At 41.6% G+C, this 13,736-nt stretch overlaps 1 protein-coding gene across 5 annotated transcripts in view; it reads right to left on the bottom strand.

Moving 5' to 3' along the window:
- Positions 1-471: 471 nt before the first annotated feature.
- Positions 472-13,736, bottom strand: part of SUSD4 (sushi domain containing 4) — a 166,165-nt gene continuing 152,900 nt past the window's right edge. For all 5 annotated transcript variants that reach the window (XM_042848574.2, XM_005289602.4, XM_042848575.2 and 2 more), the window contains 4 exons: positions 6,040-6,231; positions 5,443-5,587; positions 1,363-1,745; positions 472-812 (listed from right to left, as the gene is read on the bottom strand). In XM_042848574.2, coding sequence (XP_042704508.2) covers positions 784-812; positions 1,363-1,745; positions 5,443-5,587; positions 6,040-6,231 — 749 coding nt within the window. In that variant the 3' untranslated portion in view covers positions 472-783. The remainder of the gene's footprint in view (positions 813-1,362; positions 1,746-5,442; positions 5,588-6,039; positions 6,232-13,736) is intronic.

Here is a 13,736-nt window from a genome sequence, read left to right as displayed (position 1 = left end):
TACAAATATTGATACCTTGAACATTACATAAATCCTACTTTACTTAAAAAAAATCCAGATCATGTCTTTCCCTTTCTTTCTTTTTAATGTTCTTTAAAAAAGTGTGTGTATGTATATATAGAGATATATATATAGATATATTTATTTTTATCATAATGTCAAAATTTATACGAGTTGCATCTCTTCTGTTATGCTTTCTGCAGACAAGGTCTGAAATGATGTTAGCAAGAAATAAAACAATGGCTTCCTCTTAAAAACCTGGTAATACAGGAAATTCAAAGGAGTTTGTTTTCTTTTTTCAGATTTCAACACTGATTTTTAAAAAAAAAATTATAATAATCCTTCATAAACCAGGGTCCACAGATAGTATAGGGCAGCCTTTACAAGCAAATCTACACAATCTGACATGCTTTTATGAGGCAGTTAGTACTTGTATCAAAATTCAACAGTGTTTCTACAGAATCATCCGACTTCCTGCGATGCAGAGATACGTTAATTTCAGTTCCAAGAATTCAGTTTTTTTTTTTTTTTTTTTACAAATGGTCTCATCAAATCCCCAGGATTCATTTCACAAACCTGCTGTTCAATTGCTGATGCTGCTAACCACACAGTTGATTAAGATGTGCACACAATCTGGTGACATCACAAGGAAGATCAAAAAATAGGAAAAATTCCCTCCCTCCAATCTTTAAATAGTCTTTTTATCTCTCTATCTGTATGTATATATATGTGCATGATTCTTTTTGCCTAGTGCGATCATATAATGAACAAATTTTGTGCTGGTTAAGGGTCTTCTTCCATCAATGGAATTTCTAGGGAAAAAAAAAAAAAAGAATTATTGGCTTTAGCCTATAGACTATTTGGGTCAAGGGGACCTGTCATTTATTTCCCTGCAGAGTGCCATCTCACACCTACCAGTTGGTGATATACAAATAGTGTATGATGAAAAGTTGTACTTGTGAGCAAAACATTCCCAGTCTAGTTCCTCCTCAAGACCCGCTTCTGTTGTGATGCCTGGAATTAGTCAACTAAAACCTCCATTCACTTCAAAATAAACAAGGAAAAACTCTCCAAGGAGTGGCTTTGTTGCCACTGTGTGACTTTGAGGTGAAGATTCCTCCCTGTTCCATTCCTGGAGAACCAACCCCCCTTGCCACCTGGCTAGGGCTTAGCCTGGTCGGATAGGGGAGATGAGACCCTAAAAGCACTGAAGAATTTGTTTTGAAGAAAGCATAAAGAATAACATGTATGCTGCAAATAATTCCTGCTTAATTCCTGCTCTGAAGCACAAGCACATGGATTATATTTATTGACCATTACCTTTGACACACATCCCATGTAACATAGCCAAGAAAAACTTACCATCTGCAATATCGATACTTGGGCTTGTGGATGCAGCCTCCCCAGTGGTGCTATTGATCACCTCAGTTCTATCTGAAATAGGATGCACGCCCATTTGGCACACAGAGGATGAATATAAACTTTGGAGAAGTTCGGAGGAGCCTGATATGCTATCACAGCTCTCAAATTCAGCAGGTAATGTGTCTGTGTCTCCTGGGCCGGGATAAGCTGGAGGGTTCTGATCATCTGTCTGCAAAACATGCCCCTGGCCTGCAGGAGATGAGTATCCCGGTGCCAAGGCATTCAAACCACTGCTCACAGCTTCATCATAGGAAGGCAGCATGACAGGAACACCATCCACTACCACGAAGTCGGGGTTGCTGGTGGAACTCTCCTGGGCACCTCTACATCAAACAAAGACAGATTATCATGGAGTCTTTGAACATTTCAATAACACTTCAAGATGTAACATTTTCTAATCACATGAAATGGAGCTATACAAGGTCGTTAACATTCACGGGGATATCCACTTCACAGATCTGCAAAAATCAGCTCAGACTGATAGGTGTGTGCAATTTGTTATGATGAGATAAACAAAGCCAATAACTGAGGCATCGTTTAGAGAAGGAAAGGAAAACAGGTCTGAGGCAGAGATAAGGAGCATTCTCTGTTGTCCCATGCACAGTAAATATCAGGGATATAGAATCATATAGAATCGGGGTGAATCACTAAATGTGTGAATCCTTGAAGAGATCAGCACTGGAGCTAAAGGGGTAGGGTACTTGCAGCACATGCAAAACTATACTGAGCTGATAATTGCTGGATGATGCAAGCTTTGGGGTTGAGATTTTGAGCTCACTTCACCCTTAGTTTGGAAGGATGCATGTTCTCTCCCCTCCCTCCTCCCCCACTACTAAAAGGATATTTTTCAAGCAAACCACTTTTTTCAGGCTATAAAATTTTGTATCTGTTAATCTCAAAAATGTCAATTAGATTACAATGGAGTCCCACCAGGATCCCATGTGTTTTTAGGATATGGGAACATCTGAAAGAGGAAGAGGAAGACAGAAACATATTTCAGCAAGTCAGAGGAACACAGGCCAGGACACCTGTCACTGGAGCTGCCTCTTAAATCTAGAGGCCTTTTCACTTGCGTATATCTAATGTAAGTGAACTAGTCCATCACCTACACTGGCACAGGGACAGACTAGTTGACCTAATATATCATTCCCATCGCTCATTCCTACAAATGATGTAAAGAAGAAACACACACAGAGAAAGACAGACAGACAGACATCTAGCAGTCTAAGCACAGGCCTGAGCCCAGAAATAGGACTGAACTAAGCTATGACACCAACTCACTTATGTAGCCCTGTCTAGTCACAAACCTTTGTTTTCCCAATTGTAAATTCATAGATTCAAGGACTGGAAGGGACCTCGAGAGGTCATCGAGTCCAGTCCCCTGCCCGCATGGCAGGACCAAATACTGTCTAGACCATCCCTGATAGACATTTCTCTAACCTACTCAAATATCTCCAGAGATGGAGATTCCACAACCTCCCTAGGCAATTTATTCCAGTGTTTAACCACCCTGACAGTTAGGAACTTTTTCCTAATGTCCAACCTAGACCTCCCTTGCTGCAGTTTAAGCTCATTGCTTCTTGTTCTATCCTTAGAGGCTAAGGTGAACAAGTTTTCTCCCTCCTCCTTATGACACCCTTTTAGATACCTGAAAACTGCTATCATGTCCCCTCTCAGTCTTCTCTTTTCCAAACTAAACAAACCCAATTCTTTCAGCCTTCCTTCATAGGTCATGTTCTCAAGACCTTTAATCATTTTTGTTGCTCTTCTCTGGACCCTTTCCAATTTCTCCACATCTTTCTTGAAATGCGGTGCCCAGAACTGGACACAATACTCCAGCTGAGGCCTAACCAGAGCAGAGTAGAGCGGTAGAATGACTTCTCGTGTCTTGCTCACAACACACCTGTTAATACATCCCAGAATCATGTTTGGTTTTTTTTGCAACAGCATCACACTGTTGACTCATATTTAGCTTGTGGTCCACTATAACCCCTAGATCCCTTTCTGCCGTACTCCTTCCTAGACAGTCTCTTCCCATTCTGTATGTGTGAAACAGATTTTTTCTTCCTAAGTGGAGCACTTTGCATTTGTCTTTGTTAAACTTCATCCTGTTTAACTCAGACCATTTCTCCAATTTGTCCAGATCATTTTGAATTATGACCCTGTCCTCCAAAGCAGTTGCAATCCCTCCCAGTTTGGTATCATCCGCAAACTTAATAAGCGTACTTTCTATGCCAATATCTAAGTTGTTAATGAAGATATTGAACAGAGCCGGTCCCAAAACAGACACCTGCGGAACCCCACTCGTTATGCCTTTCCAGCAGGATTGGGAACCATTAATAACAACTCTCTGTGTACGGTTATCCAGCCAGTTATGCACCCACCTTATAGTAGCCCCATCTAAATTGTATTTGCCTAGTTTATCGATAAGAATATCATGCGAGACCCTATCAAATGCCTTACTAAAGTCTAGGTATACCACATCCACAGCTTCACCCTTATCCACAAGGCTCGTTATCCTATCAAAGAAAGCTATCAGATTGGTTTGACATGATTTGTTCTTCACAAATCCATGCTGGCTGTTCCTTATCACCTTACCACCTTCCAAGTGTTTGCAGATGATTTCCTTAATTACTTGCTCCATTATCTTCCCTGGCACAGAAGTTAAACTAACTGGTCTGTAGTTTCCTGGGATGTTTTTATTTCCCTTTTTATAGATGGGCACTATATTTGCCCTTTTCCAGTCTTCTGGAATCTCTCCCGTCTCCCATGATTTTCCAAAGATAATAGCTAGAGGCTCAGATACCTCCTCTATTAGTTCCTTGAGTATTCTAGGATGCATTTCATCAGGCCCTGGTGACTTGCAGGCATCTAACTTTTCTAAGTGATTTTTAACTTGTTCTTTTTTTATTTTATCTGTTAAACCTACCCCCTTCCCATTAGCATTCACTATGTTAGGCATTCCTTCACACTTCTCGGTGAAGACCGAAACAAATAAGTCATTAAGCATCTCTGCCATTTCCAAGTTTCCTGTTACTGTTTCTCCCTCTTCACTAAGCAGTGGGCCTACCCTGTCTTTGGTCTTCCTCTTGCTTCTAATGTATTGATAAAAAGTCTTCTTGTTTCCCTTTATTCCTGTAGCTAGTTTGAGCTCATTTTGTGCCTTTGCCTTTCTAATCTTGCCCCTGCATTCCTGTGTTGTTTGCCTATATTCATCCTTTGTAATCTGTCCTAATTTCCATTTTTTATATGGCTCCTTTTTATTTTTTAGATCATGCAAGATCTCGTGGTTAAGCCAAGGTGGTCTTTTGCCACATTTTCTATCTTTGCTAACCAGCGGAATAGCTTGCTTTTGGGCCCTTAATAGTGTCCCTTTGAAAAACTGCCAACTCTCCTCAGTTGTTTTTCCCCCACCAGTCTTGATTCCCATGGGACCGGGTAATAGGAAAAGGAAGGGTAATAATAGTATTTATCTCCCTGTCTTGCAGGGAATAGCATGAGCATTAATAGCAGGTAGTTGATGTCTGCACAGTAGTGAGAGAGAGAGAGAGAGAGAGTTAATGAACATCCTGGAGGGGTTTCAATGGAGGCCTCACTGAAGTTTTAAAAACATATTTCCATTGAAAAAAAAATTGTTTTTGAAGTTTACACTACTAAACCCAATATATTTAAAAGAACCTATTCCTCAACCCCCAAAATTTACATATTAAAATATGTGGCTTCTACCTGTAAGTATATCCAATCAAAGACAGAACTCTCAGTATCAGTTTAGCGATTATTATAATCACTCCCAATGTGAATCTGGCAAACTTTGCCTCTTCTCTTTGCCCTAGAAAAGGCCAGAAGTACTATGGAATTCCAGGGGTCCCAACTCCATGGATTGCCTAGATATCTCCCCATTCCCTCTGTTATTTATTGTTCAATGCAAGAAAAGAAGATATTTGCACTGTCATTTTATTTCCTCTCCAAAGGGCATTCAGTGAAATAACTAAATTAAAGGCCTCCATCTCCAGTACCAACCTTGGAAGGAAATGCGTCTTAAATTTGGTCTGGAACATCCTGGCTAGAATAACCAACAGAAGTACCAGTAGAACGCTGGTAGCAGTAAATGCCACTATTTTCCATGTAGTCAGGAGGGTTTCCTGTGTATTTGGCCAGGTTTGCTCTGTAGCAAAAGGACAATAAAATAGTTGCATTAGATTATTATTGATGTTTCATATTTATATTGCAGTAATGCTCAGAGACCCCAATCAGGATCAGGGCCCTATGTTTTGTATAAATACATAGACAAAACCCCTACCCTTAAGGCATATTGTCATAAATTACTAGATCTTTCAGTGTCTTCCATGCTATTTTTATTAATGTGTTTGTAATCTGGATTATTTACCTCAAAATAAAGAAGATCTAGCAGACCTTTAATATGCACCTTTTAGCATTTGTGGAGCTAGGTGCTGAAAATTCAAGATCATAAAATCAGAAAATAACTACATCAAAATGAACATGTAAAATTTAAAACATGACAAAAATGTAGTTCGACAGGCAATGTCAACCTGTGATTATACTGTTAAAATAAAGGGTACACTCCCTCAGAAGTTGTGAACGTAGTGCTATTTTTACCTGTTTTGACACAGTATACTTGAGCTGAGGGAAACCATTCTCCTTTTTGGCAGGTGATGTATTTGTAGTCATTGGTAAGAGTGTAACCAGGATCACAATAGAATTCAACCACAGTTCCATGGTTATAACGCTCACAAGGCCGCGGATGGCAAATATAATCTCCATGAATCACCATTGGAGGTAGTGGACAAACTTGGGCAAAAAGAAAAAAAAGTCAACAACAACAGCAACCATTTCATACAGAATATCTTCAGTGTATGGATTTGACATGACACTGTACACAGGACCAAATACTGCCTCCCTGTATAACTGAGCCCCAAACCATATTAATGCTACTGGAAGCCTGAATTCTGACCATGAATGACCATTGTCACATGTCTCTGGTGCAGTGTGGGGAAGGGAATGCCCATAGCTAGGTCAGAAAACCACATGGCAGAAATGTGCAGGCCATACCTCAAAACCTCCTCCCCAGAACTCAGTGGCACTTATCATGAAGATGTGGCCTTTCTGTGGACCTTTGTTTTTTTTTTTGGGGGGGGGGGGGGAAGGGGTGGTAAAAGTGAAAGGGGGCAAATCATAATTACGGCAGAAAACTACCACTCTATGATCCCCCTCTACCCTGAGGTTTTGTGGCAAGCACCTTTACTAGGCAGCTGGAATTCTGTCCTAAGGTCCTGTTAATACATAAATCATTAACACTATTAAATACACCTCTACCCCGATATAACGCTGTCCTCGGGAACCAAAAAAAGCTTATCACGTTAAAGGTGAAACCGCATTATATCGAACTTGTTTTAATCCGCCGGAGTGTGCAGCCCAACCCCCTGGAGCACTTCTTTACTGCGTTATATTCGAATTCGTGTTATATCGGGTCACGTTATATCGGAGTAGAGGTGTAGTTAAAACAATAATTCCATTCTTAAACAGCTTATGCTACGAAACCAGTTGTTGTAAAGTATACTGTAATAGTTACAATACAGGTAATATTGCTAAAGCAATTAAAGCCCCTAAAATATATTATTTTAAAGACGGTGTCAGAGTCTGATAACTTTACTCAAATCAGATAGCACCTCACTTTGTGAGCAACCCCTTTGATTTTAATGGGCCTGCTCGGGAAGTAAGGAATTAAATGCAACAGTGATAGATTCTGGCCCTGTATTAATAAAGCATACTACAAAGGGCTATGCAAAGAAAAAAGAATTGTAATATAAACATGCTTTTAAAAAAAGACAGTGTAAGAAAAATAAATCACTTTGTTGGGTGGACAAATTAAATGAAGGAACATTTTTAGAAAATAGCAGTAGCTGAAGTATTTCAATGCATTGCTTTTTTGTATAGCAGAGGAAGCCTCTTTACCAAAAATAAGAAATAAGATTAGTTGACCACTGGTTTGGTTACTGTTTCTCAAAGCTGCTGTCATGATTAATAAAATGACTACAATATTGAACTGAGCGTTCTGAGAGCCTAAAGTGTCTGAATTAGCTAGAAGGGTCAGTTTATTTCCCTTCAGAGGAGTAACAAATAACCAACAGAATCAGTGCCCCATGAACAGGCTGCTGTGTTAATTTCATGCATCTGCTATGCAGTAAAGACCTACTGCATAGGATTTAAATAATGAAAATGCCATTTCTCTAAAACAGAATCTCCACTGAAATCACAATTCAGTTGCTTCTCTCTGTGAATCTTGTTACATGAATAATGGATTTAAACGCTTAAACAAAAAAAAAAAAAAAAAAAAAAGAAAACCCACAACGAGACATTAAATGAAACTTCAAGAGCGGCTGATTATAAATGTGCAGCACTATCTACTCCCCATACCCTGAAGACAAGCTTTGTTTGCATTTTCGCTAGCAAGGCTTAATAATAATGTGAAACCCAGAACAAGTAATTCACACCAAAGGCAATACTTTGCATACTTTCCAAAGTGGACTAAACCCAGGGGAAGCAGGAATGTTTATTAGGAAGTCCAGAAAAGGTCTGAAGAGTTCTCTTTTCTTCTGCCTAAAACAATTCTTCTAACTGTGGCTCAAAGGAGGGACACCAAGATGACAAGGGACAATGCCTATTATCTAAATCATGGACAACCTCACTACACCAATCTATGAAAGCACAATCCCAGCCCACTACCATCAGACATAGTATGTTTTATTACATACATTTATTGCCATCTTCCTATGGTCCCCTGCTATCTAAACTTCTTTGCAGCTGGGTTCAAAGCAAGCTGTAACAGGGCTGCCAGAGATGTGTCAATATACAGTACTGCTCCAGCCATGTGCAAAATAAAAAGCTTCTCATCACAGAGATCAACTGCTTCGAGAAGCAAATTTCTAATCTAAAGCAATGACACCTGCTGCCTCTCCTGGCGCTCAGAATCCCCAGTCCATTAATGACATTAGGGGCCGCATCAATCTTCTGAATGCACAACACTGGCCTTCTAGCATTCTGTGTTGGCCCAGTAACCAAGCATTTTTCAACAGTACGATTAAAAAGTGTCCATTGCCGGCTCAACTCAGCTACGATACTGTCACAGCCTGCTTATATTGGGAGACGTATTTTATTAAACCCTGAAAACAGGAGCATTAATCTTAGTGTGTTCCTAATGATAAAATTGAAGCTGGTGCCACATCCATTGTAAATGCCCTCCACGTTTCAAGGGAAACTCATATTGCTGCTGCCCGAGAGCTTTTGTAAACAATCCGTTTTTTATCTTTGTAGAAAATTGGTCTTGGGTAATAAATAAAACGAAATGAACTTGTTTTAAAACACTCTTGCCTGCCACTGGCTCTTTTTATTAAAATACTTATTATGGGCAACAGATGGGAAAAGAATGGAGCAGGTTGAAAATGAGCAAGTTAAACTTAATTCAGGCAGTACTCTATTCTTATTTCAGTTACCCAAGAGAATAAGGGCTTTTCCCTCACTTCAGGCATGTCTCACTAATGAATTTTATGCTAATCCCGTCAAAAGAATCTTCAATGCACTTCAAAATTTGCATAGAACACAGGCCTATGGTTATATTCAAGTCTGCAAATTGAGATATTGATACTTGTAATCCAGGGGTAATTAATTATTTTTGTCAAGGTCCAAATTTCTTGGTCAAGGTATAGTCAAGGTCCAGACTCCAGAGAAAATAATACAAAAACAACAACGACGATGATAATAATTATAAGTGAATAAAAAGATGTTGTGGTCCATTCAAAAGCATCTGATGGTCTGGATTTGGCCCACGGTCCGCCTATTGACTACCCTTGGTGTCATCAATAACCTTCAGATTTATAGAGTCTTTATCAAAGCAAGCAAGCTACATTACAAACAACCCCTTTCAATCCATTAATTATGGAGTCTGGAGCAGCCTGTTATATTCCCAGTTCTCTTCACAAGCCACCTTGTGTAAAAAAATAACTAAATGCCTGATCCAAGTCAATGGAAAGACTCCCAGGGACTTCAAATATGCAGGCACTAAAACAGCACTATTTTTAAGGGTCTGACCACGGAGGCTGCTGAACACACTTGTCTCCCAGTCAATAGAGGGTTCTGAATGCAGCAGGAGGCACTAGCCACTTCACAGGATTGGGCCCTACATTTCTGACACCTTAATTATAATTAAAACATGATGGAACTCTGCAGCTATTCAAATTCTGTTTCTTGTAGGCTCTCATGTGTGTTAGAAACTAGTATATCACACCGGTGTCCTACAGATTAAACAGACCCTATCAGATCAAATTTGACCCCAAATTTAGGTTACCAAATGGAAGACAAATAGCAATGTTTCCATGAAACTAAAATGAAAAATTCCATTGCATGTTAAAAAAACCACCCTCCAAAGAAAAGAAAAAAAAAACGTTCCCATTGTGTTTGTAATCCACAGACTGAAGCCTTGGGCTAGTGTAGGAGAGATCCAACAAAATGAAATTGGCAACAAACTGATTAAAACAAACAGAAGTGAAGCTGACAAGCCTTTTTCATGGTCCAAGTTCAGAGAAATGTGAAAAGTAAATAAAGAACATAGAGACACAAGCAATTCCACTTCAAAAATTCTTTCAGCTTTAGTAATCTATGCCATTATTTGTAACCAGGGCCGGCTCTGGCTTTTTTGCCGCCCCAAGGAAAAACAAACAAAATACAGAAAAAAAGCTACAGATATTAAAAGGATTCTGTCGTTTTAAAAGTCATAATGTAAAAGGATTCTTTGTAACACATATAAACAGGGCTGGCTCCATGCGCCGGCCGGGCGAGCTCGTGCTTGGTGGGGCGGCCAGGGCTTCCTTCAGTGGGGCGCTCGCCACTCGGCCCCTCCCGCCGCACCACCTGCCGGTAGGGCTCCACACCGCTCCGGTCGGCGAGGAGGGAAGGATGCAGGCTGCCCTGCCGAGCTTGCTGCAGACCTGGCACCAGCTGGGGCAGACGGAGTGCGCAGCCCCATCCCAGCAGGGCGCTCCCCTCCTCCGCCCCCTACAGGGCGGCCGGCGCGGCGAAGCAAAAAAAAAAAAAAAAAAAAAGAGGATTGGAGGGAATTAGAATTTGCCGCCCCACCAAGCACGAGCTTGCTCGGCTGGTGCATGGAGCCAGCCCTGTTTGTAACATATGTAAAGAATCTTTTTACATTATGACTTTTAAAACGACAGAATCCTTTTAATATCTGTAGCTTTCATTATTTTCAGCACTTCATAATGCTTTTTCAGACTTTATTTCAGTAATTACACCCTACAGCCTGGAGAATCTAAAAATCACCACCTTTTCTGAGAGTTTAAAAAAAAAAAGTTCTTAACTCTTAACTTTAAAGCTTTTCAGTGGCGTGTGTGTGATGCATGTCTTATCTTCTGCTGATTTTGAAATGTGTGACACTGGGTAGCCAAGATCAAATGAGCCTTGTTCCATATTTTTGTTTCCTGAGAATTCAGGTGTTATGGGCAATGGCCACAGATTGTAGTAGGCTCATTATTAGGCTGGGTGTTTTGCAGCTGCACGTTCCAGATGAAAAGCTAAATGGTTAGCCAGAAATAAACTACCCTTTCCTCCTGACAGTAGAAACAAAAAACATGTCTGTCTAACATAACAAATCCCTCCTGGGATACTCAACACTACGGATGGTCAATGAAACTAAGGGAGCTCAGTTTGATGTGATGAGCTTGTACAATTTTTCTTAATCACAGCAGGAGCTAAGGGCTCTAGTCTGAGATATACTGAGTTCCCCCAACTCCCATTGATTTCAATGAGGGTGTGCAGCAACTCATAGGAAGTGCTTATAATCTTGAGACCAGAAGCGCTGACTTTCTGGTTTCCCCGGGGGTGCTCGACCTCCACCCCAGGCCCTGCCCACTCCACTCCTTCCCCCAAGGCCCCACCCCTGCCCTGCCTCTTCCCCCCACTTCCCACCTCCATCCCACCCTCGCTCCGCCCGTTCCTTCCCCTTCAGTGCCTCCTGCCCACTGTTGAACATCATCGGTGGGCAAGAGGCACTGGGGTGGGGGCGGAGCTGATCCATGGGGCTGTTGGCGGGCAGGACGTGCTATAACCAAATTCATTTTCTGACGCTCTCTGTAAAATACCCAGGGCTAGATTTTGTTCTGTGTCTCCTGAGAGAGTGCAGAAGGCACAGGGAGAGGCGGCAAAGGTAGTTGCTCTGCCTTATGGCAGCCTCCACAGTCTGCTCTGCTGTTCAGAATCCTCATAGCATTCTGCGCACACACACACACACACACACACACACACACACACACACACACCACCTCAGGGCCTTCTGGGGAGCAGCTGCAGCGTGGGGCCACTTACAGCTTAGATGCTACAGAAGTTGATGGTATTTGCTCAGAACAGCTTCCTACTCATTGTGGACAAGTGGATTTGCCCACAGGATGTTAGCCTATTCCTACATTTTTGGCATTACTAACTTCAGGAGAGATTCTGGGCATTCACATAACTCCAAGTAACCTTAATGGGGAAGCAAGAGAGATGTAGTGTTACATTTTTTGAAGTTACAAACTGGAAGCTGACGTGTTACAATTAACAGTACACAACAATTTAGTTCCTTAAACTGCAGGGGTCATAGTTTTGTGGGCATGATCACACAGTTATTTTTCATCCTGGCTGGTATGCTTAGTCTTTGGGCTACTGCTAAATGGCAGGAAAAGGAAAATTATTCAAGCTTTGCCTTGACTTTCACACTCAAGGCTGACAAAAAGAGCAATATAATCTGTTGATCCAGAGCATTTCAAAGCCCAGCTTCTGCCTTTGAATCAGAATCTGAATCAAATAATATGTTTTTCCTCTAGTTAGCAGACTGCCTCCTGTGTCAGACTACCAGCTGCTTTTCTGTCTGTGCTAGACTACCTTCAGAACATCCCTATGCATGGCCTGATTTTTAATGTTTCATACGGGGAACATAATCAAAACGTAGGTGCTTTTAACAAAAATAACATTTGTTCGAAATGTGCTGTGCATCCCTGGTTGTTATTTTTTAAAGGATGAAAAAGAATTAAGATCAGTCTTTATAATGAGGCCAGTGCAAGTAAAAGCTGCAGTGGGCAAAGTGCAGGGAAAGCACTTTTTCACATTTTGCTTAGATAATAATGGAGATCTGAAATGTCCTGGCATGCCTGCGAAGTGCATACCATCTGTGCACAGATCAGGAGAGAGAAGAACCTCTCCTGTCCCTCTTGTTTGTCATGCTCATACACACAGTGCACACCAACAAGCTGGATACTTGAAATCCAGCCATCTGCATTTCTCCCCTTCCACGAGCAGCCTTAGTCTCCCCCTGTGTACCAGAAAGGCAACCGGACTTCATGTTAACTAAATTGACGTTAGACGCCAGTCTACTACGGTACTGTCAGCAAAACTGCTTCCCTCTCTGTAATTAACGTGAAGCAGATGGCAACGGAAAAACAAGGTGATTTTCACATTTGTTCCACAGTGACCAGATAATCACTATTTATTTTATCGCGAAGAAGGCGCACAGGAAACCTCAGTCTCCTAAACATATGTTCCATTACCTTTCCCAAGGTTTATCATCCTGTCATAGGCTTTGGAAACCACGGAGGAAGAGAATTACTTACCTTCCAGATTGGTCCACATTACCGGAGTGCAGTGAAAGTCATTAGTTCCCCATTCACAGGAAATGAGAGCTGTCTTTTCAATACATACTTCCTCTAACCTACCATCCTGAAAGAGGGACTCTGACCTCTCTGAGAGGAGCATTCGGGAGGTAATGTGCTAACCTTTCCCATCTTCTTCATCCTGGCCCACTAATTTTCACTCTAATGATACTCCCCAGCAGACAAGAAGCAGGTGGCCCCTTCAAAGATTAGTGTTAGCAATACCATGGCTGGCCACTAGAGGGGAGAATAGAACCAGGAGATCTAGTCATTTTTCACCAGAATACTCAGATCCATTATTGCCAGTGTGAAGTTTTGCCCCATCCACCCACCCTACATATCAGATTTAGGGGTGGATTGGACCTAGTGAGTGTAGAGTGCAGCTGCTCCAGAGAGGCATTCACTCCAGAGAGGGCAGGTGGTGCTATCATTGCTGCTCTCCCCTTGGGGTTCTGCCCGGAAAGGGCGGCTTTAAATTCTGGCTGGGGGGCGGGGGCAGTGCCAACAGAGTCTGCCCAGGAGTGGTGCTGAAGTAGCCTCTCCCCCCCGGGTGGCCTGACCCAACTACTCTGGAATGGCCCCACCCCCTTTTGGTTGGCTCCAGGA

The sequence above is a fragment of the Chrysemys picta genome, chromosome 3 (assembly GCF_011386835.1).
Source record: "Chrysemys picta bellii isolate R12L10 chromosome 3, ASM1138683v2, whole genome shotgun sequence".
Taxonomy (NCBI): domain Eukaryota; kingdom Metazoa; phylum Chordata; order Testudines; family Emydidae; genus Chrysemys; species Chrysemys picta.
Note: the sequence above shows the minus strand (reverse complement) of the source record. Positions and strands in the feature narration are given on the sequence as shown.